The 24,590-nt window shown below is 40.1% G+C and overlaps 2 protein-coding genes and 1 non-coding gene across 5 annotated transcripts; 1 reads left to right on the plus strand and 2 right to left on the minus strand.

The window, feature by feature from the left end:
• Positions 1–31: 31 nt before the first annotated feature.
• Positions 32–11,554, minus strand: LOC115013574 (calnexin-like). 3 transcript variants are annotated; one of them, XM_029439991.1, is made up of 15 exons: positions 11,336–11,554; positions 7,765–8,028; positions 7,557–7,630; positions 7,298–7,356; positions 6,460–6,601; positions 6,184–6,265; positions 5,855–6,047; positions 5,471–5,660; positions 4,626–4,739; positions 4,372–4,528; positions 3,628–3,843; positions 3,320–3,436; positions 3,020–3,224; positions 2,727–2,872; positions 32–1,389 (listed from the first exon to the last, which is right to left on the minus strand). In XM_029439991.1, exons 2-15 carry the CDS (start codon positions 8,026–8,028, stop codon positions 1,318–1,320), a joined length of 2,031 nt encoding a protein of 676 aa, XP_029295851.1. In that variant the 5' UTR covers positions 11,336–11,554; the 3' UTR covers positions 32–1,317. The 3 variants fall into 3 exon arrangements, with proteins under 3 accessions (XP_029295851.1, XP_029295859.1, XP_029295841.1); XM_029439999.1 differs by having other exon boundaries at positions 2,739–2,878; XM_029439981.1 differs by having other exon boundaries at positions 2,727–2,878.
• A 684-nt stretch (positions 11,555–12,238) lies between these two features.
• exosc9 (exosome component 9) lies at positions 12,239–18,161 on the plus strand. Its single transcript, XM_029440340.1, has 12 exons — positions 12,239–12,414; positions 13,053–13,147; positions 13,628–13,747; positions 13,928–14,030; positions 14,109–14,246; positions 14,646–14,728; positions 15,597–15,729; positions 15,912–16,000; positions 16,117–16,263; positions 16,358–16,524; positions 17,262–17,340; positions 17,463–18,161. The coding sequence occupies exons 1-12, from the start codon at positions 12,349–12,351 to the stop codon at positions 17,524–17,526; spliced, it is 1,284 nt and encodes a 427-aa protein (XP_029296200.1). The 5' UTR covers positions 12,239–12,348; the 3' UTR covers positions 17,527–18,161.
• Positions 18,162–18,388: 227 nt separating this feature from the next.
• On the minus strand, positions 18,389–18,462 carry trnai-aau (transfer RNA isoleucine (anticodon AAU)). Its single transcript has one exon. It is a non-coding gene; the product is annotated as a tRNA-Ile (tRNA).
• Between the last annotated feature and the right edge of the window lie 6,128 nt (positions 18,463–24,590).

Here is a 24,590-nt window from a genome sequence, read left to right on the forward strand (position 1 = left end):
TTACCTGAAATAATGTGCCTGATTCTATCTATCTTCTTTTGTATTAAATAGTTTTATTTTCAAGAGCAATGTACAATTTGCAAACAGATGTAAACAGGGATATCTGCCAGTATCTGGCAAGAACATGAACTACAAAAGCTTGAGACAATAATATAAAACAAATAAATTAGCATCAATGTTTTCTCCAGGCAATAATCTGACATCTGAACTCCAGCTAGTCTAGATATTCTGAGAAAGCACTGCTGTGTATTGACTGAATGAGAAATGCTTTCACAGGTTTAATATCCAGCTGTTAGCTGCAGAAACAGTCTCATTGACAACTGATGGCCAAGGCATTCAGTGTTTTGATCAGGTAAAGCATTTCAAACAGGCCTAGATTCAGAATAAGCACACCAGTGGCATATCATATTTAAGAAAACTGCCTCAAGTCGCTCACAACACTGCATTTTTAAAACTTTATTCATACCAGCATAAAACAAATCTTGAACAAAATCAATAAATAGGATCATCTGTGCTAATCCTCAATCCTTTTAACTTAGTTAAAATACACATTAAAGTAAATGATGCTCCTTACAAACTAGCTAAACTCTAAACAGAACATCCATTTTTAAAAGAGGTAAACGTTTAAACCTAAACTGAGGCGACAGATCAGCTGAAATGTCTTGACACTGCAGTAACATCTCAAACCGCCTGGCGTCCTCTCCTCCCAGCTCATTTAACCAGAACAATTTCAAACAAGGAAGGAATTTTGTCCTCAAACGTTCTTTAAAACAAAAGGACATGAGAATAAAGTCTAACTTGTGAGATGCAGCCCCGGTGATATGCTGTTGAATGGAAGGAACAACTGGAGCGGACAGCAGCGCAGACGCTCTCTGCCGCCTTCACTGTCAGAGGAGACAGACCGGTAGATCTATGATGGGATATGTTCAGAGAGAAGACGCAGTGGTCAGAGAGGTGGGGGATTTTTTTTTTAGGCTGACAGGCATTTTGCCAGCAATGGCTTAGAGAAGAGAAGAAGGATGAAGAAAGAGTGGCAGCTCAGGATGGAGCAGGGAAAACATCTAAAATGCACAGAATCTCCAGGGGAATTCATCTGATAGTTCAATGAGCAGGCAGGAGGGGGAGTCGAGACGAGATGGGGGAGGATGCAGGATGTGGTTTGGATGATTGCGGCCCCTGTGATGGGGGCAGCCGGGGTGACCAGGTGGTTTAGAGGAAATGCATGCTGCTCCGCCCAGAGAGGGGTGGAGCAGCAGCACAGACGGCCCTTCCGCATCAGGGAGAGAAAAGAGACAGTAGGCGTGATGGTTCACATCTTCAGTCTTTCCGTACCCTCCTCTTCCTCACAGCTTGTTTGTGGCTCTCTTCGGTGACGTCTCCTCCCTTCGGCTGCAGGCCACAATCGGAATGAAATTAAAAGCAAGAAAAAAGCAAATTTAATGGATGAGACATAAAAGAACACAACCAAAATATTAATACAAAGTTGTAGAGTTAGCTCCATCTTACAGGGTGTCTGGACATTGTATCAAGTCAAATTAAATTGATTCAAGACCTAATTAAATCAAGACCTTTGAAATACCAGGTATAATGAAATACAAGATCATTCACTGAAAATGAAAACAAGAGCAGCCAGACTCCTTGACCGGGAACATTTCTCAGTAGGACAAGGACATAGTGCCAGAGACATGAAACAGACTAAACACAAAAGGAGGTGGGTGGAAGATCCTGCTCAGTGTGTCTGAAGGCCACATGAGACACAGCTAACCATGAGTTTGAAAACATGAATGAAAAAATTTATGTGTGGCAATTTTAGGTCTAATTAGCAACTTTTTAAAACAACATATCAAAAGGAATGTAGTATAGTAATATGAGTTATAACTAGGGGTTCCACTCAGATACCTGGTCAAATTCAAATCAACAATATTGATACTGATACGCTTTCAACACGACTAATGTACTTTCATGTCGGGGAAAGTCACGAATCAGGATTTATGACGTGAATACATTTTCCTTACCACTGGGGACTTTCCAAACATTAAGTATTTGTTTTTACTATTTTGACATTGTCTTATGCATGGTAAAACAGAATACATTTTTAATGAGATATAACAACTGTGTATTTTGTACATTTATTTTTATAATATAAAGTAGCAGGAAATGGAAATATAAAGTGTACTTAGTTACATTCCACCACTGATCGTATTCAATAATAGCAACCAAAACAAACTGTATTAAATGAATTATTTAAATCAACGTGAAATAAGCATGTTATCTGTTTGACCCACTCAAATCCGAATCCTTAAAATTCAAACGAAACCCAATCCTACGACTGACAGTGATTGTTTTGTTGGGATCAATCCTAATGACACCCAAGACTTCGTATAGTTCTGATACTTTAGATATTGATCCATCTGCCCCTGATTACAACAAATCAATAATTATTATTCTTTTTTAATTATACTTTTCCAGGAAGCATATCAATGGTCTAAAAATGTTTGATCTTGTTCTATGAAGTTTTGCATTGACAAACATTTTGTTACTGAGGGAGTTTTAGAGACAGACAATGGAGTCTGTGTTTCTGATGTATTTGAGTCTTCTTCAAGAACCGGATCAAATCAAGAGAAAGTAAACGGTGAAATCTGAAAGTCTGGTTCCAAGAGACATGAACCTGCAGAGATCGAACAACACCATCAGCTCATGCTGCTGTGCAAGTAAGAATAACTCACAATGACACCAACCTCCTCTTCTAATGTTCTCTCAGGAGCTTTGCTTTCCTCCTCTTCCTCATCATCATCCCCGACTAGATTGTCACCTCCCGCATCGGCTTCATCCTCCTCGTCCTCCTCTTCCTCGTCCTCCTCTTCCTCCTCTTCTGTTGCTTTTGAGAGAGGGAGAGTAACGGTGAAGACAGTGAGAACAAAGAAATATGACTCTAGAACAACATGGCAGTAAAAGCACAATACTCTGATCGATACAACCGACAGAGGAGTGTGTGATGTCCTGAGTTTGACCCGCTAACCTGCAGCTGGTGCACCTTCTGTTGCCTCGGCTGCTTTGTCTTCATCTGCTGCTGCATCCTCCTCTTCTTCTTCTTCTTCTTCTTCTTCTTCTTCTTCATCATCCTCCTCCTCCTCCTCCTCCTCCTCCTCCTCTTCTTCTTCTTCTTCTTCTACATCAGCCCGGGGTGGATCCACCTTCTTGTACACGTAGTCGTCGTCTGCTTTCTAGGACAGGAGATGGGATCACAGTCGGGTTCAGAGGGTTTGCGGGGGGAACAGAAACATGCAATAAATATATTTACTCATTAGGTTCACGGTACCTTCGGCCAGCAGAAGAGCACAGCCAGTCCTATAGGAAGGCCAACTGTCAGTATGTAGATCACCCAGAGCCACGGCCGTTCCTCTGCTGCAATCATCAGCTGAGCAAAGATCCCGGGCTGTTGAGATGAAGGGATGAGGAAAGACAAGGGATCAGAGAACAAGAGCAAATAGTGAGCCGTTATGAACCCTAACCCTTACAGAAATGGACAGCCCTGTGCTAAACAATATGCACATGGTGACTATGTAAGGTTCTGTTCTAGGGTGCTGCTCTAATGTTCCTGTTGCCCTTACAAAACATGACACTGACCTCGTTAGCACTGGCCACCAGTTTCTTCAGCCCCCAGCTGTCAGAGGCCCAGCGGTCGGCCACTTCCTTGTGAGAGGTGATGATGAAGTTGTCAAAGTAGATATCTGAGGTCATGGACCACAACTCCAAGCCCACAGCCTTGATAGGTGTCATCCTGAACGGCTGCAGGTCCTCAAAATAGTCCGGGTTATCGATCTTACGCTGCTTCCAAACTCCCTTGGGAGAAGACAAAGGATGTAGAGGTGTAGCGGCACAAAGAGTAGGGTTGGACTGGACAAATATATCGACTATCAGCAATAGGCTGAGTACAAAGCTGTTTTTCTTTAATCTTGCTCGTTTTTGTCCTTTTTATTTTGCTAAATGAATAGTCTGACAGCAGGGAAGGAGTTAGATTAAGGGGTTATTTTGAACAAACCAGAGTTGTGAAACGACTAACAAAGATGGTTTTCGTGAGTTTTATTTTATTTCTGTCGAGTTTGAATGAAGTGTGTTTTACAAGGAGTGTAAAGTTTACAAGTTTAGTGTTTACAAAGCAATTAAGCTAGTCTTAGTTGAAAGAGAGAAACTTGAATTCAATCCAGAAGGTGTACGGTAGTATTTTCTTGTTGAGTTAGGAAAATAGGTGTAAGAATATTTATTTTCTTGACATTTTGTGCATTTACTAGACAAATAAAAGTCAAGAGAGCTTGTGGAACATAGTGATAACTCTAACAGCCTGATAGCACCTGCTTTAGCTCTAGTTACCTGAAAATTGGGATTGTCCACCAGAGGAGCTTTCCACTTGCCCTTGTACTGAGGGTTGTTGATCTTGGGATGCTTCCACTCCCCACAGCCCGGGGCCGTCTCACAGGCCGGGTTAGGAATCTGTGGGGCTTCCCACTCTCCATCCATCTCCTCGTCCCTGCACACAGAGGAGAGCTGTCAGGCCGGATCATTTCCTTACTGGAACATCATTTAAATACTGGTAATGGGTTTGTTTGGTGAACGTGTTCATTTACCAGTCCTCTGGTTTATTAGCGTTAGGGTCTGAGACAAACTCTGGATCGTCTTCCAGCCAGCCCTCTGGCTTCAAAGCGTCGGGGTCCTCAATCTTTGCTGGAGCATCTTCATCCCTAAAACAAACAAACACACACGTTACAAATGACTTGGTCACTGATGCACAAACATTTAAGCTTCTGAACGGCAAGAAGTTTCAGGGCATTTATTTTGCTCCCGCCACCTTTTACTCACTGTAGCCTCATTTTTCACTGAAATACAAAAGTCCTGCATGTCTATGGAAACAGTACAATCATGGCTAGAAGTAGGGATAACTCAAAATGTATTTTGTGCAGTATAACAAAGTTACAATATACAAAGAAAAAAATAGATAAGTATTTTTTATTATTCAAAAATTGGGGGGGGAATGGAATCTATATAAACAACACTTTTCCAGGTGGTCACAAGTGTTACTGATATTGGGGGGTGGGGGGCTCCACATGCTATACTATTACTTTATTACAGGTCAGTCAGCAGACGCTCTTATCCAGAGCGACTTACAGTGAACTAACTACAGGGACAGTCTCCCTGGAGCAGCTCAGGGTTAAGTACCTTGCTCAGTCGAAGTTTCACAAGGTTTTACCACGTGACTGTTGCTTCTCAGCCGAGCCGCTCATTCAAGGAGTGCAGAATTGAATGTTTTTCAAAGGATATGGTAAGTGCAAACGGATTCTTAGATAGATAGACTTAGACAAACTTAGATTTGATGTTTGGACCTTCAGAAATGTTTTTTAAAAGAGGGGTTCAGAAGGTTAAACATGTCCAATCCACTCTCTAACGAATACTGTATTATGGGGGTTGTAGTCACCAGTCGTCGGGCTTGACAGCCTCGGGGTCAGGCATCTTGGCCCTCTCGTCCCAGTCCTCCGGCTTGGAGTCAGTTGGGTCATCTATCTCTTTCGGTGGGTTGACTGGAGGCACAACGTCATGCAGCAGGCTGCCGCGGCTCACGCTAGACTGGTCGATGAACATCTCGTAACTGTTGTCTGGGCTCAGGACTTACAACAGGGAAAAACGCTGAATGAATGTGTGAGCAAAATGAACATTTTATAAAAGCACAGAAAGGTGTGCAGGCACATGTGAGATTGTATTTGTAAAAAGTTATTAAGTGTGGTAGCAATGTATTACATACAAAAGACACGTTTCAGACGGATATAAAGACATATATTCTCTTTTAGAATTGCCTCTGTACCCAAAGTGTAGAGGTGAGTCTTCTTGTCGGTGTAGAACTTCTTGAGGTCGACGTCAGCCCTCTTGGCATGCTTCTCCTCCGTGTCTTTGTTCAGAGGATTGTGGTGGCAGAAGATGAAGTGCAGCTTGTAGTCCTCGCCACACTTGTCTGGTCCAAACATGAGGCTGTATGGTGTACGGTCATGGAATTGCTCCTACAGTGCAGATTGAACAAGAGTTTAAATTAAAGGGAATAAAGTGAAGTCTATGTAGTTTAAATCTAAATTTAAAATGATCAAAACTTGAGACATTATGAATGGAGTAAGGTAGGAAGACAACATGCACACCAACCAGATTGAGATTGCCAATGTCTGAAAGCAGTTTGATGTATGCTCCACCGCAGTCGATACCATCCTGGAAATTCACCTCGTACCTGCAACCAGAACACAGCAAAGCAATTTAACTCGTCTGGTCACATTATTTCACACGGTTTTGTTAACTGTAAACTGTAAAATGCAAATAACTGATTTTAGTCACTGACTTATACATCCACTAACCACTGTAGCTCATGGAAAAAGTCTACTTGGATAAACAAAAATTAGAGTGTCTGTGTGTGTTTGAACTCACTGTACAACCAGAGGTTCATCCTCGAAGACAAAGGGTTTGTTCAGCATTGCGGAGATCGCGTGGTGTTTGGCCCGGGACTTGAGCACCAGACCCTGGTCTCCTGGAACTTTGTTCTCCTTCAGCTGCTCTACAGCCCACTTCCCTACAGCCGCAGAGGAGAAAACATTTATTGTCAGGGTCATGGTGTGGTTGCAGAGGTCTGCTTGAGAGAGCTTTAGTGTCGTCGACAAAGCTGTTTAAGTGTCAAGTGAAGTGTTATCAGAACCAATGGGGTTAGTGGCCAAAACTAAAATAAGACCAATGGCTTTAAATGTCTTTATTTGCTTCATACATGAGAAAAGTACAAGGGCCACCGTAGGTAAATAAAAAATAAGCCGGGGGAGGGGGTGTAATGACGTTGTTCCAACCTTGCAAGGTGAATAGATGTGAAGACACTATTTTTCCCAGTTTGTTTCTCGTGAATTTGTGACTTTAATCTCAGAGAATTTCTGATCTTTTTTTCTCGCAAATGTCTGACTTTATAATCTCAGAGAATATCCTATTTTTTGTCCTAAATGTGCGAGTTCTTTCTCAGAAATATACCGCTTTAATCTCAGAGAATATCCAAGTTTTCTTTTTTGGATCAAATCTTTCTTTTGATCTTGTAAATTCTTAAAGTTTTTTCTTGGAATATTATCCCCGTAAATATTATTTATTTTTAACCTACAATAGCCCTAACACACCATCATAGAAAAGTGAGTCTGTGCAGAGTAAAGATAAAAACAGCAAGTGGAGCTTCTGTACAAGCTCTCGTACGCTCACATCTAGATAAGCAAAAGGGGGGGGGGAAGCAACATACCATCATATTTGGCGATGTCATCATCTGCATCCCCCTTCACCGTCTTTGACAACTGCCAACTATGGAGATCAACATCACAAAACTCTTAGCTTCCACACAAGAAAAGGTGAACACACAAACATACTACAACCACTGATTGTGTAAGTGTATCCTGGTCGCTCAGTACAATCGGAGGCTTATGTATCTTAGCATGCATTAAACATTTACGCTGCTAACTGAATTTTTAGCAGCCCTTGATGGTACATTTGTCAGGCTGCACCTGTCCAGTGATCCATCATCAAACGTCTCTGCAAAGTAGACATCTCCAGTGGGAACAGGAGTCTTGTATGTTACCTGGGGGAAAGAAACATAAATTAGAAGTTGAGCTACAGACCATTTTCCTTTCATCCAAAGCAACTGTTAATAAAATCTATGATATACTTCAGTTTCACATATGGCCTTTACTCAACCCATGACTCAATCCTGACCTGGAAAGAGACATTTGCATCCACTCCAGCATTGCCACTAGCAGTGCCCTCTGTCTCATCAGAGTGATCTTCATCCATCACTGTCGCCTCCTCCTCCTCCTCCTCTCCTGCCATCAGAACATTTAATTCCTCCTCATCCAACCCCATATCTTCATCCATGTCTGAAAGATCAACCTCCAACTGCTTTTCCTGGGCCTTTGCAGCTGCCCTTGCCAGGGAGGACAGGAGCAGCACACACCACACCCAACCCCTGTCCAACTTCATCTGTAGGGGAGATATGCATATTGTGAGATAAGGGTGTCAGAGATGAGCATGGTGTGAGCAGAGTGAGGAGGGCATTGCATGGGAGCATGAGGGAGAAGGATGAGAAGAAGAGGCAGGTGTGAAATGTTATTTATGGAGAGCAACGCGGTGTGTGTGTGTGTGTGTGTGTGTGTATGTGGGGGTGGGGGCATCAATGATATAAATAGAGAATGAAAGTGCATAAAAGGATAGAGCGATAAGAGGGTTAGAGAAAAAACAAAAAGAGATTGAGGTGACATTAGTACACAGTGCTACTTGATGTAGGGCCTGTGTCCTCAGATCACATCCTTGTCTCACATTTTTCTTTTAAAAACCTTTAAGTCTGTTCCTTCTCTGCTGTAACGCAGATAAATCATAAAGACGGACTCCTTCAAAGCAGATGCTGGAAACATCTGTACCAGCCTTCTTGGATGTATTCTTTCACAAACATCTTTACTATTCCTAATTTGAAACAGTAAATGTATTGGATTAGAATATTTGTGCGTGTCCTAATATGCATTTCAATATATACTGCTGAATACTGGTACAATTTATACATCTGTTACACCAAACAACAGCTTCAACGACCTATTGATCAGGTCACACCTGCTCACTCTTCTTGCGAGCGGCAGTAATTGAAAAGCATCAGTGCAGGCAGCACAGCAGCACGCTTCCCTTCATTCCTGATTAACTTTAATTCCCACACTGCTGTTGTTCTATTTGCTAACATCAGAGTGCAGGAAGACCAAAAGGATAAACATAAGGATCATTTATGTGCATCTTTGGTCTGAATGCAAGCAATGCTACAGCTTGTAAGAAATCCTGGCCACGTCCCATGTATAACAGGTGTGAAGTTGATTCTGATGTGGGAATATACAAAACATCTATTTGTTAAAAACTAAATCAGAAGCTTGATGCAGTTGTTAAAGACAACAGTGTCTCATAAGTAGCCTTCACTTTGTCGTGGAAACGTATAATATATAGTCTTCTGGTTATATGTGGTCTCTATAGAGTTGATATTTGGCCTTACAGTGACTCTGCTGCATTTGACAGACAGTAAGGTAACACTTTGAGCATTGTCAAGTAGTCAGCAGACAGATGTTAACAGTCGTCATTAACATGCGTGATGTCTCTGTGCTTTTGTCCCCATTTGGTAGACAGAAATGTGTATTACCTGCTGTCCTGCCCATGCAATTCTACTGTATAAATGACTTGTGTTCCTGTATACCCGGGGTCAGATACTTGTAGCACAAGTTGCTGCCGGTTATCTGTCCTTGCAGCAACGATTGACTCTGTTGAACACTTCTGACTCTTCATTAAATAACACAGAAGCTCAAACTTCTATATTTGTTAATTTCTTACCAGAAGAAGGTGATTCATTTTTTAATTACCACCACAATACACACTTAATGCAAAAACAATGTTATGTTGCTTTTTGATGCAGTGGATCACAGAGCCATCAATGAATTGACTTTTTCACTTCAACAAGAATAAGCCGGAGGTGGCGCTCAACCATAGACTTAATGAAATAGTTCTCAACCAGCGACAATAGGAGTTGTTATTAAATAGTCAGCCAGGTCTTGGTCTTTCTATTCTAACCAATTACTTTTTATTTGTGTCCATAAAAAAACAAACAGTTGAAAAGGGCATAATACTCGATTAAGATTTGGCTGCTTTAACACGAAGGGTCATGTACCTTTACTTTTACTTCACAGAAGTGGACATGGCTTTTACAGTGTGAAAACTATGTCAGGGATAGTGACCTGAGTCAGTGGTTACGACTCTATGGAGGCGTAAAAGGTTAATACATCAACTTTAGATTAAACAGCACACAATTCAATATTGCTCTCAAACCTAATTATTCCAATTTCGTTCTTTCTGTGAATTAGCTTTAGGTTAGTTCCTCGTGAAATATATCACAGCTTAGCCTTGCTTGCTGACTAAACACAGACAGGAGTCAACAACAGCAATGATGAGCTGATATATACCCCCCGCATTTAGACATAACAACGAAGTAACCGCCAATGAATTGCAGTGACATCTAGAAAACATCTTTCCTGCTGTCAATCCAACAGTAACATAAGTAAAGTCTCTCTTTAGAGAGTAAATGTAGTTGTGGCCAAAGTCTAACAAGGTATCTCTGAACAGGTGCCTCAGTGTGTGCCAAGTCATCTCAACCCCAAATCCATTAAGACAAGCTCGTCATTACCAGCCAAGTGTATGCAATGAAGCAGATTGTGCAGTGTGTGATGTAAAACACCAAACAGGCCATTCCTCAACTTCATTTCATTCCACTCATTTATAAGTACAAGGCACAATAACATTTTTGTAAATGTGCCAGTGTAAGACAGCTGGCTAATTTTCAACTGCAGTCTTTTGGAGAGATGTTTTGAAACCAATGAGGTGATTGTTTCTAATTTACATATAGAAGACAACAAGCAAGGCAGATATAAGAAGCCATACAATACAAAGCCAAACAATACTGATTAGAACCATTTTTTTTTGTTTACACATGCAGAGCAGCTATAAGACTAAATAAAATACAGTCATGATGTTGATCTTTAAAAAATTATAAAAGATGCAGTTACGAGTTAGTAAAATGGTAATACCATTCACCTGACACATACGCCTTGCAGCAGTTATAAGACACAGCTATAGAAGATCATACCCAAATGATAAATAAAGGACTAGTAAATATGCACTAATTTAATTCATCTAACAAAACCAAGTAGCTATTCCGTCGGGATGTCAGACAATTCTATTCTAAATTTCAGTCCTCCTATTTAACACAGTCATAGTCCAATGACCCCTTTCCAGCCTCTGGTTTGCATTTAACAGTTCCAGCAAGGTCTTGTTTAATTTGTATAAATATGTAAGAGAGGCGTATCACTTCACAGATCTAGGATCTACACAGAAAAGGTCATAGGACAGGGTTGTGGAGCTAACATGGCTGCCACCGCACACTGCAATGTCCAAACTCTTTTTAGATGAACGGCTCTGGCTGCAGCACCTGCTCCGCTAGCTAGCAATGCTAACTGAACGGCGCGCCGATCATAAACAGCAAACGTTAGCATAACATAAGCTTAGCTAGTAAAGGAATGAGCTTATATACAAGTAGCCCACCATGACGTTAAAAACACAAACGACAGAAAAAAATCTAAGTAAATGGTGGCCGAAAATGTCTGGTTAGACTGCAGAAATGAAAGGATAGCAATGGTTAGCTTGCTAAATTAGCAGTAATGTCGCACAGGGAGGGATGGAGAGAATGAATGAGTGCACACAAACAAACCTTGCGCCTTCTTGTTAATTGCAGAGAAAATGTCTCGATGAAAACTGTTTCTCCCCTTTGAAAAACAGAGGAAGTATGTTGTGCGTTTGGGCCGCTGAGAGTATCACCGAGGCCCGCCGTGTTCGGTCGGGAAAACACGGTTATTGGCTGGCGAAGATGGGACCTAGATGACAGCTTGGCCCAGATAACGGTGCTCCGTAGATGAGTGCTAGAGCGCGAGTCCCTGCAAATGGTAATGCCGCATGCGCATATCGCGCAGATGGAGTGAGTGAATGGTGCATTCACGTGCCACCGACATATGTATCAAATACAATTAGCCGATAAAGGAAAGGATGAGGTGTCGACGATATCGGTAGAGGCATTTCTGTTTAATATTGTTAATATTTTTCATTAAATGAATTTGAATACATTTGCTACTGAAAGGACTAGAATAATTAATAATTTATATACATATTATTGAGTGTATTTTCATTTTTTTTTCACACAAAATTAGCTTAGCAACAGGATCTATTCTGGCAAATGCAAGTACATATGATACGCATCCATATTTCAAAATGCCAGCAAAGAATTCTAGCAAGGTGCTTGCTGTCAATATTTACAACTTTGAAAGCCCCAAATTCCGAGTTCACAAGGAGCACGTTAAGGCATCAGAAATGTGTCTGCAGTTGCATTTCAAAATAAAAGCTTAATTTCACTATTTTTTTTATAGACGGTAAACTTTAAGACGGTTTATAGATATAGAGCATCTTTCATTCCACTAAAAAAAGACACAGTGCCAACGAAGATCTGTTCTTTCACAATAGAAAACACAAATAGGGTAACATAATAGCCATTCCACTGTCATTCTAAACTAGTCAAATAAAATTATTATTTCTTCCCACCTTTACTCTGACATGTCGTATGCACTTCCGGGGTAGAGTTCAGAAAATATTGATGGTGGCCACATGCTTGAGGCAGTGCAGTTGTGAACAAACATATTGAAATCTTATCTGCAGCCACACAAAACCCGCAGAATGAAGGACACGCCGCTGTCTAACTGTGAGCGGGATTTCTTGCTCAAAGCCATCGAAGAGAAAAAGGTGAGCTGTTCTGAACATTGTGCACTGACTTATAAAACTGTCGCCGAAATTCTCATACTGATACAGAGCAAAGGAAGTGTAATATTTAAAAAGTTCACAGTCTCCAGCAGTAGTGTACGAATTATGTATTATATATTATATTATATTATTGGGTTAAAATGATTGATGCATTGCTGTGTTCATCACTGTTGAACTGGGAAAGGAGGAGCTTAATTTTGTTTTACTAACGTTATATATACCAGAGACGGTTTATTTGTAGAGCATCGTTGTATATACTGCCGGGTAGCTTGTCAAATCACGTTCATTTGAACCTATGCATACATGATATATTATTTGTTGATTATATTTTTAATTAACATTCTAAATCTGAATCTTCAAAGTAAATAAAGTTATCAAATTAATGTAGTGAAGTAAAAAGTTAAATATTTTCCGCTGAATTGCAGTGGAGTAGAAGTATAAAGTAAGGAAATACTTAAGTAAAGTACAAGTACCTCCAGTAATTGAAAATTGAAAGGTTTCAGTGAGTTTCCCAGTTGTGGGACTAATAAGCGATTTCTGAGTTTGATGCATGGATTTCTGCTTTGGTGAAATTGTTGTCCATGTTCCAATAGTAAAGTTGAGCTGTCCTCTCCCTGCAGCGCCTGGATGGACGACAGACCTACGACTACAGAAAGATGAAGATCACATTTGGGACTGACTATGGCTGCTGCTTTGTTGATCTGGGAAAAACCAGGTGAAACTATTTCCAGATACGTGTACAGTGTTTGCTTTTCCTACCTGGTCACCCCATTAATGTTTAACCTTCCTTATAAATCTTCCCCTAAATTTTGCCTAATTAACCTTAACGTTTTCTGTACAGTTAGACATTTTCGTATAGTGTACTGTATTTTCTGTAAATATTCAGATGTTTTTTTTGTAACTGCACCATTATGAGATCGGAAATTCAAGATGGCTGCTGCATCATTTGATAAACATAACCCTAGAATTTTGCATGACAAATTTGGAATCTGTAAAAAAAAATCACATTTTTATACTGTATTACCTTTTTAAATAAAGTTCTATGGGATGAACAATGCTTGTCTTCAAGGCATTGATATACTGAATACAGGCCATGCAATTAATTTAAAATCAAATTAAAAAAATGATTTGTTTACTAAGAACATTAAGTTATTTTGTTTGTGATATTAAAATATCAATGTGCTGCACTGTCCAGAGTCATGGCCCAGGTGTCGGGTGAGCTGGTGGCTCCTAAAGAGAATCGACCAAACGAGGGAATCATGTTCTTCAACATCGAGCTGTCCCCCATGGCCTCACCAGCATTTGAACAAGGCAGGTGAGAAAACAACTAAAGAAATTATGTTTTTAAGTACATTTCTACATCTCACAGTTTGTTACGTGCTCCTTCTTTTTCACTGGTGACATTTCTCGTTACATCATACAATTTCAGCTTTTTTGACAGTTAAGGAAGTGTGCAGAGATTGTAAATCCTCGATGGGCTTTTCTTTATCTCCAGACAGTCTGAGTTGTCAGTGAAGCTAAACAGACAGCTGGAGAGATGCCTGAGGAACTCCAAGTGCATTGATACCGAGTCCCTGTGTGTGGTGTCTGGAGAAAAGGTAAAAGACACACGCGTAAATGAAAAAAATAATCTTATCCAGTGTGGTGATGGTGATTTTGTGTGTGTGTGTGTTCAGGTGTGGCAGATCAGAGTGGACGTTCACATGTTGAATCACGATGGAAACCTGATGGATGCTGCCAGCATCGCTGCTATCACCGCTCTGTGCCACTTCAGACGTCCTGACGTGGGCATCCAGGGCGATGAAGTCACAGTGGTGAGTCGGCAACAAACACAACAGGTGGTGTCTCAAAACACCACACTGTTCTGTTATTTGAATTTCTTTGATGATGCTCGCAGGAGATATAGTGCGGGCTCCGGCTTTCTGACCATCCTTATCATCCTCGACCAGGATTGACCTTTCCATTTTCCTCTTACACCTTCAACACACCCTTTTTATTTAAGGAGACAAAATGTTTTTCTTTTCTTTCTTTTTTGTTTACAATGCAGCAGTTCTGCTTCTTGTGCTGCGTGCGCCATATAAATAAACAAGGACATTTGACACAGGACTAAGACTAAATTTTTAAAAAATAGCTGATTTTGTAACTTATTTCAAAACCGTTTTAACATCTTTTGTGTGGGTTGTAATGTTGCATTTCTTCCTGTGCTCCCTCAGTACACTCCGGAGGAGAGAGACCCCATTCCTCTGAGTATCTACCACATGCCCGTCAGTGTCAGTTTCTCCTTCTTCCAACAAGGGTAAGGCACCACATTTGAATACAAGACAGAATCATTTTCTGTGCGATTTACCAAAATGTTCTAATCTTTATTTGAGAAGCGCCCTTGGTAATAAAAAAACAAAAACACCTGTCAGTTAAACAGAATCTCTAAGAACCAGGAAGTGTATAACGTCCCGTCCAGATTACTGTAACTCGCTTTACTCGTGCTTCAGCAAATGCAACCTTTCCAAAATGCCACTTCCCGACTCCTTTCTTTTTCTAACAAAAAGAGTGCTATAGGCCCAATTTTAGCTTAATTACAGAATTTGGAATTTATTCTAATTATCACTTGGCCCAGAGGGGACTGGCCCCTGAGTGTCAAAATAAATGTTTATGAAGAAATTTATTGAAAACCACGGCGACCGGACCTTTGCAAGCACGGCCCGTCGCTCTGGAATGATTTGCCAGAGATCAGGCAAGCCACAGTGCCTTAGTCTTCTTTTAAATTTCTGTCAAAAACACACTTAATTAAATGCTCTTTTACTGAATTAATTATTTGCTGCATTTGTTAAATAATTATATTTTAAAATGTATTATTATTGTTATAATACAATATAATTCAACAGCACCACCAACAACGTTCTCCAAAATAATCATACAGTTGAATAGACACCTCTTAAACAGCTTCATTAGTTTGGATTTACTGTGGGACGGTTTATTAAACTGCATTAGTTTTAGCTTGGTGTACCTAATCTAAAGGGCAACTGAGTTTATAATACAAAACAAATATTATTATTATTATTATTATTATTATTATAATAAAAGTATTTAGTAGCTCACCAGTCATTAGATGAACATTATCCTTCATAATGCCAAACTTTCTTCTTTACTTCCTGTTCGTTCTGCAGAACCTACCTGCTGGTGGACCCCTGTGAGCGGGAGGAGAGGGTGATGGACGGCTTGCTGATGATCGCCATGAACAAACACCGAGAAATCTGCTCCATCCAGTCCAGCGGGGGCATCATGTTGCTTAAAGAGCAGGTGAGATAATACTAGACTGTTTTGCAGCCATAAAAATCAATTATCTTTAAAATATCACAGTCGACTCTTCACAAACATCCATATCTGCTGGCAGAGCTCGTCTCCAAAACACACATGAACATTTTATGAAACAAATACAAGGAGTTTAACACTAATGTATCTGTTTGTGTGTGGTGTTGAAGGTTATGAGATGCAGTAAAATAGCCAGCGTCAAAGTGTCTGAAATCACAGAACTCATCAGCAAAGCCCTAGAGAACGACAAGAGAGCAAGGTGAGCAGTGACTTCACGTCACCACACTTCAATGTTAAACTGTATAAGTGACCACTATTGTAACTCCTGCTGTTGTCATTAAAATATGTACAACAATCTGTTTTTACATTTTCCAGGAAGGCTGGTGGGAGGTGTGGTTTTGCAGAGTCTATGCCACAGGAGCGAATCACAGCACTGAAAATGGACAAGACCTCAGTGGAGATGACAGATGTGTCAGACAGAGCCAATGACATTGTCCAGAAATCCGAGGCCCCACCTCAGACGTATCCTTTAACAACAGCAGGTCCCACCAGGAAAATGTGTCTTTGTACCTTTGCCATATTATATCCACTGTGGATCCTTAACCAGACATACTAGGGTCCCTTCCCCAGTGGTGCCCATCCCAGGTGTAGGTCAGGTTGGGCAGGGGCTGCAGAACACGTGGGGACTGGAGGATGATGAAGAGGAGGAAAATGGGGAAGAACAGGATGAAAAAATAACAGAGATGGAAGAGGAACAGCATGAAAAGGAGGAGAGCAGAGGAGGTTATTTCAGTCTTTATTTATTTTTTATCTTAATGTCTATAGGTAGGTAGGATTTTCTGTTTCCAAAAAGACAGACAGAACAAGAACATCAACACACATAAAGGTTTAAAAGTGATGCAATGGAGTGCTGCAGGGAGGATGTATTTTTGTACTCCGACCCGGAAGTTAGCATCGCACCTCGACAGAAAGCCAATGGGATTGTTTCCTTTTTAGATGTTTTCTATGGCAATCAACGTTTATGATACTTACACGTTTTGTTCAGTAGAATGATCTCCGCATATTAACACCACTTTAATGTTTCTTTAAGCATAAATGGAATTACCAGAAATAAAAGGCTAACGTTTTAAAGGCGGACTCGTCTTCGGCGTGCGGACGTTTAAGTCTTTTTTTAAGACGCACAGAAGCTTCACAAGTAGGGGAATTTACTGACTTAGTTTGACGTTGAACGGAACTCTAAAATGTCTTACGCTTGTGTTAACCACAGGCCTTATTTCAGGCATTTAACCAAAAACCGATCCAACCCATTGAATTTGAGATGAGGGAACCGGAATTGCTCAAATGCTAACTCATTTTGGGGTTTTCGGACTTATTACTGTACAATCCTATTGGTAGGAATCATATTTCAAACCAGCACGCTAACGCGCCCAAATGTATGTAAAAGGTCTATGGTTGGTAATAAATGATTAATCAGTGAGTGTTTTATTTTGAACAACCTGGAAATTTGTTTCGACTTACAGGAGATGTGGTTGAGATATCTGACAGTGAAGAGGAGGAAGTGGTCATACTTCATCCGGAGACACCAGACAAAACTCCTAAGTAGGTGCAACAGTTGTCTTTTCTATACCTAGCGTGTGTGTGCGTGTGTGTGTGCGTGCGTGTGTGTGTGTGTCTGTGTGACTGACTGACTGACTGACTGACATTCCTTTTCTTGCTTTCAGAAATACAGGATCCAGTTTCCACCAGAAGATGGCAGCAACATCAAAGAAAAGACAGAAGAAATGAAAGAAGGATCTACTTGAGCTCAGACCATAGATTGTATATAGAAGACACAGACACTGCAGCACCTCTTCATAATAAAGACTTCTGTCCTGGCTGAAATTATTATTATAGCTGAAAATTGGTGTTACAGTACAGAAACACTTCGAAGTGTTGGATTCTTACTCTTATAACATGACAGTCTACTTCTTGTTTGTAGCCATTTGGATGGATTTAGAATCAGTGTGCCCTTATCTAGAGAATGATTTTTTACAGAATTCTTTTTAATAATGATAGGATGTAAAAGGTTTCTGATGGGTAGGATCAAAACATTTCTGACATTTCAGTTATGTTTGCATACTGGTGTATTTTGTAAGGAAAAATGGGATCTGGGGTGCTGATTGTGAATCGAAATAAAAACGAAAAATATATAAATCTTAATTTTTCTGTCAGTTTTCTGGTTGGAAACAAAAGCAATAACATTTACTTAAATAATGCAGCTATGGATTTTTCTATGTATACAATTTTTATGGTGGCAGAAGAACAAGTTGTGGCTTGCATATGCAGTACCGCAGCAATATGTTTTGTATTATTTATATGTACTTTGACATTATTTCTTTACATTTGATATAGTTTCAGTTATGTGTACTAGAAAATGCAGGTTATAAAGGACTGTTTAATTTAATCTGACACTTTTGGGATCAGATTGTCTTTATATGAACATGGGTAACTGCTGAAAGACAAATTGATCTTACGCTATGCTTACCAAAATGTTTAACCTAATGTTAGCTAGAATACCTTTGGTGAGAAAGTAATACAATGAAGACAAAATTATGTCTATTAGTAACTTTCAGCAATTGAAACACTGACATACAAAACAAAAGGTGTTTGGCCAGTACGGGGATCGAACCCGCGACCTTGGCGTTATTAGCACCACGCTCTAACCAACTGAGCTAACCGGCCATGCACTTCACTATCTGACACTGACTTTAAATATTATGATATAGCATGAGTGCAACGTCCACTTCAAATAGGCATAGCTACGCCACTGCTGTGGTCCATACATTTACTTTCACCATTCATTCGGCTTTAAATGATGACATACAGACAACACATTGAAATGTGTTGGGTTTACTCAAGTTAGGGTGTGAATTGTCTCCCTCTGAGTAATGACTGCATGCTGTAACAGTCCCTCTGTCCACCAACAGCTTTTACATATTTTCTTAAAGGGAACCTTTAATGGGTAACAACTTCGAAGCTTAACCATAGGCTACTCCCAACCACAAAGATGGATTTGTGGTATTTTTAATTGATAATGGAGAGTGTACACACAGGCTTTGACTTTATACAGCTGTATATCAATGTTGACATTATTGTCATCCATTCACCAGAGGTCTCTGTCAAGATGACAAGAGTCTCTCTTTTCTTTGGATTATGATTCCATGAACTGACTTTGAGGTGAGGATTGTCTCTCATGGTCTGGCATGTTTACACATGAAACAGGGTGAGAGAATGGTATTTCATATAAGGAGGGAACATTACTGGAAAAGTACTACTAATGATGGTGGGTCAAAAACTGCTAAATGTACAATGATCTAGCCTTCATGCTATTGTTGAGGAAGGAAGTGAAGGAGGAACATTTTTCTCTCACATGTGTCAAGCCATAGAAAAATGCTGATGCTGACATGTTGGCAATGTTACTTCCAATCTTACACATGCACACTGCTTTACTTCTTACTGTTGCAGGGCGTTCCCCATAAAGATGCAGAATTTACATATTGGCTCCAAGCAAATACTCATTCATTAGAACATGTCACACCTTGCTCAATTAAATCCCCACCCTGTTATGTTGGCAACATGTGGTATGCATTTAGCATTAGTCATAAAACAGGGGTTTATGGAAACATTTATAAGGACACATTGTTTTCTACAATCACCTCTTTTCATCACAATGAATGTTTCAACATCTCAGGTGCAATGCTACCTGCAGCCGTCGGGACTGCATTACCTTTCATAATATTGACAGCTAAGACAGATTCATGATGTTACAAATGATTTATAGTAGCCTACAATTTAAACTGACGGATGGAAAAACACTGGCACCTTACAAGACAACTCAGCATACTAATGGTAAAGGAATTCAGAGCTCACCTTATCATCATTCGCTCTGCATGTCATAAATGTTACTATGTACATAACAGTGCCATAATAAGGCAAGTACAAAATGCAAATAATGTAGTTTTACTTCAAAACTGATTGAACAATTGTATTGTTTACATGATAAGGGTGCACTATCTTGTTTTTAAAAAACAAAGATGGAAGAATATAGTTAATGTTTCTCTTATTTATCTTCTTCTACTGTTCCTTTCAAGTTGCACAGAATTGAAGACATATTAGGCTGTTCAGTGAATTATCGCAACATCTATTGAATGGAATACTTCAACTTTTGTGACCCCAAAAGTTTTCATCTGTCGCCATCATCAGGTCAAAATGCTACTTTGTCCAATACTTTGGTAAATGACTGAATACTTGCTACTTCCCATCAGCCTCAGCTGTACTTTGTGTTTAGTGTATATGAGCAAATATTAGCATTATATGTAATGTTACCTGCTAAACATAAGCATGTTAGGTTTGACCAGGACTCCCTGGAAGAGATCTTGTATCTCAATGGGACCGTCCTGGCTAAATAACGGCTAAATAGAAATATATTAAATTACATACCATCATCATTTTGAGCATTGTAGCATGCTGAGGTTAGCATGTATCTCCGAGTACTGCTGTGCCCAAATACACAGAGCCACCAGCATGGCTAGAGACTCTTTCTGGAAAATTCACAAAGAATTGATTGCGGCCACTGATAGCACCACAAATTGAGCATCACTTGCAACCATTATCTGCTGCGTCTCAAAGTCAAATTCACAAAAGATTTTGCGGCTGGTAACAAGTACACCTCTATGGTCTGGCTTGTTGGAATGCAGCCTGTACTATGACAATGATGAGGAGTTATAGCTGACTGTATATTGCATGAATAAAGCTGTACAAAAATGTAAACCGTTTAGCTATTCAGACTGCTTTGTGTTCATAAATATACAGCATACACCAAATTAAGTGTTATTTAAAGTCAGCCTGAAGGTGGTTGAGGATTCTCCTGTTTTCACAGTCCACACACCAAAATGTGTCTTGCATGAACAGATCAAAAGGAAGCATCTCCACTGCTGAGGTGGCCTTAAACAGAGAGTGAGAGTGGTGGCAGAGCAGAAACCAAATTATCCAATAAGTAATTATTACCAAAGGTATCTATTACTATTGTCTACTACTACTATTGCTAATTATTCCTTAAGCTTTGTGTTTACGTTGGTCCAAGGAATTCAACTAAAGCAAACACACTTCAGAGTCTATCGGCAAGTTGTGCAATCTTAAATGTTGTAATTTTACACACGCACGCATACCTGAGTGGTTTTCTTGTCCTGGCTAGACTCTTATCAGTATCACATCAACAAACATTCAGCTCTAGAGGAGGAGTGATGTCACAGTTTTCTACAGCGTGTTGTGGTCCATTGTCTTAAAACTCTTAAAACTCCTGATTGCTTACAGGTGGAGCGACACACAATCGCAGGAATGCAAACAGTAAAACACATTGAGCAAATGAGATCTGGATCTCATCTGTAAACCAGAGGCCTGTACTACGAAACGAGTTCAACATACCCAGGATATATTTGTGTTATCTGGCTTAACTAACCCTAACAACCGCGATACCACTAAGGGGTCCTATGATGGTGGTTATCGACTCGCTTAGTGAACCCAGGTTTCTCAGTCTGGCTATGAGCGCCTTTACAGAAAAGGGCGGGGTTTGCAGTGTATGACCAATCACAAATAGGGACAAGTGTGCTGTCAGAAGCGTCATATTTTACAAATGAAGAAACTATAATATTAGACAAATACAAAGAAGTTCACACATAATCCAGGCTAAACGTAACACAGCCAAATACAGGAAGGACAGCTGGCAAAAACTCTCTGACTGTGTGAAGTGTAAATAGATAGATATGTGATATCTCACTATAATTACATTTGTGTATCCCATTAAATGAAGGTGTTGCTTAGATGTGTTTTTATAGAATATACGATGTATTCATCCTCTTGGGGAAATGATGACGTGTAGGACAATACTTATTCTTTCCTTTGCAACCCCGCGGTGTAAAACGGACTTGGGAGCTAATCAAAAATAGTATAAAAACATAATTCAAAGCGGTAAGCAGACATGCTTTCAAATCTTATAATTACCCACAGCATACAGCATACATACACTACAGTCTGTGTGACTGTAAGCACATTACTCCGACGTGTTGCATGGCAACACACGGCTCAAGTAGCCGACAGAATGTGAATATGTATGATATGATTTGATATAAGAGTCGTGTGCTTACATTCCCGCAGACTGTATGCATTGCCTTGCATTACTTTGCTCCGGGTACTTTTATGTATGCTGTGTTTAATAGATAAGTTACATCGCTAACCTCAAATACTGCTTTCATCAGTGTGTCATCAGTTGAGCACGTGTTTGTGAGGTCTCAGAACTTTGGATTATGTAAGTGTAAGTGGGAGTTCATGAATTCATCTAAGGATTGCTGTTTTTTTTTCTTCTTTGCCTTCTGACTGGCTAATAAGGTAGCAGCTGCATTTTCTTCACACGGGCACACAAGGTACTTATATAAACACACACGTGCAGCCCAGTAGCTCAGTCAGTGGAAAAGTACTGAAAAAGCAAAGACAGCACACAAACCCTTATCACTGCTATCAACAGTCCGACACACAAAAACATGTTTGTCTACTCTTCACAAAAGGATTGCACAGCTTTTGTGGCTAATAAACCTCAACAGAAAAACCTTAAAAACAAACTGTATAATCCTGTTATGATGTGGTTTGGGAGAGGACCCAAATGCAGTACAGCAGACGAGGGTTTTAACAAAAATAAAACAAAGCACAAATTACAAAAGGTAAAAAGCAAAACAAGAGAGTGCGCAGGCTATAAAAATACAAAAGGTAAAAAGTAAACTGAAAACACAAACCAGGAAGACATAGAGGGTACATGAGGAGGTTCTAGGTGGCACAAGGAAAAACATACTCACAAGGGTGAAACATGAATGACAAACCGACACTGAACACTGGGACAGACACAGACAGGGATATATACACACAGACTCTAAATGAGGGAACGAGACACAGCTAGGGGAGAAAGGCAAAGACACAAGGGCAGGGTGGATGGACACAGGAGGATCAAATCAACAATCACAGGAACTGTGTCTCAATTCAGGGGCTGCAGCCTTCGGAGGATGCAGCCTTCACGAAAGCTGAACCGAGCGGTCTACGAAATGAGACGGTCCGGTCTGGTTCCTATTACGTCATCAGCAGTTCACGCCCCTACCTTTTGCCACTCCCGTCGCCTAGCAACTCTCAGAAGTTATTAAGTGCAGTTGACGGCTTACTTTAGCATTTTTTCCCGACAACAGAACCCGAGATAATCCCTTTATTTTTTTATTTTCAAACTTGATTGAAGATATGCTTTATCACCAGCGCATAATGTATTTTAAACGGTGGATGGGCATCTCATACACTCTCTGGAGACCACCCCAGATGATGCATCAGCATTCGATCATTCATTTCCATTCATTGATAAGTAGTTTTCTAAATTAATAAATTATATGTACAAAATAAAACCTTGAAATCAATTACATTTTCATTTATAGTTCATGTAAATTAAATGCACAATATATTCATCATTATATATATTATTTATTTCAATTAATTTACATTTCATTTGTCAACAAGTTTCTCCAGCAGAGAGAAGAGTCTGTCCATCCTCTCCCTGCTCTCCTCTCGTCTGCCTCAGTCTCCTTCTCCCTGAAGCAAAACAAAATGTTAGAACAAGTTTAGCTATACACCACTAAACAAAGCAGATTAAGTTTCAAAATAAGTGCACATATTATAAATAATAAAATATGTATAATCAATCCGAACGATTACACTGGACTTTTTGAGTGATATTGGTCAGAAAACCAAGCAGGGTAATATGAAGTATACATTATCTATGCAATCGCCACAATCTATGTAAAATATAAATCAACATTTACAACTCTTAGGTTTGAAAGTTAAGGTCTTAAAAGTTTTCCTTTCAAAGGCTAACTTAGGTCGGATGCCGGCAGCAAAGCTGCATGGTACAGCAGCTCCGAGCAGCTAGCTTAACTAGCATCGGCACTAACGTCCCGTAACTTAACCTATCATTTTAGTGAAAATGTTATGTTTTAAGGTCCTTTGATTTCATAACATTTGTATCGTTAGCTATTCGAGTGAGTTGAAACCCAATACTTACATTTAAAAGTATATCCATTTGCCGTTACTGCTGGGTCGAGGGCCGCCACTTTTCGAGCCAGATGATCTAGATGAAAAAGCTGAGGAGAAACGTCTAGAAGTTGAGAGCGCTACAGAAAGAGAGCCAGAGGATTTGACCTCTGAAGAGATTGGTTTCCAAAGTGAGGGCACAGAGCAGGGAAGAAAGACATATGAAGATCCAGAGAGTGAGGCTGAGGGTGACATACAAGCAGAGTGTGAGACAAGGCGGCCTGGTACAACATTCACCCCTGGCTTGAGTATTCTAAATTGTCGGACTCTGCGTATTGTTACGCCTGAAGACATTTTAGTCCCCCTAATTGCACAGAGACTATATTTGACTCACAATTGGGATTCAAAAACTGGAAGAAGGCAACCTACAAAGAGGGGGGGTTTGCAAAACATGGCGTGCGTGGCGCGAGGAGATTGCGTGCGTGGCGCGGGGAGATTGCGTGCGTGGTGGTTTCTATTTAGTTATCCCCTCTCCTTTTTTCCGCTCTGTAGGTGTGTGCGCACGTGTAGGTGTGTGGCCAGCTGTGAATTCCCACCCTTCGCAAAACGTAGCCGAAGGAGAGAATGTTAAAGTGCAAAGTAAACAGTACAAACTGAAACGTTCACATAAATTAGACCAATAGCATAAGCGTTTAGGTTATTTAATAAAAGAGCACCTGTGAATGTGAAAAGTAAGTTGTGAATAAAAAAAATAT

The sequence above is a fragment of the Cottoperca gobio genome, chromosome 1 (genome assembly GCF_900634415.1).
Source record: "Cottoperca gobio chromosome 1, fCotGob3.1, whole genome shotgun sequence".
In the NCBI taxonomy this organism is placed as follows: domain Eukaryota; kingdom Metazoa; phylum Chordata; class Actinopteri; order Perciformes; family Bovichtidae; genus Cottoperca; species Cottoperca gobio.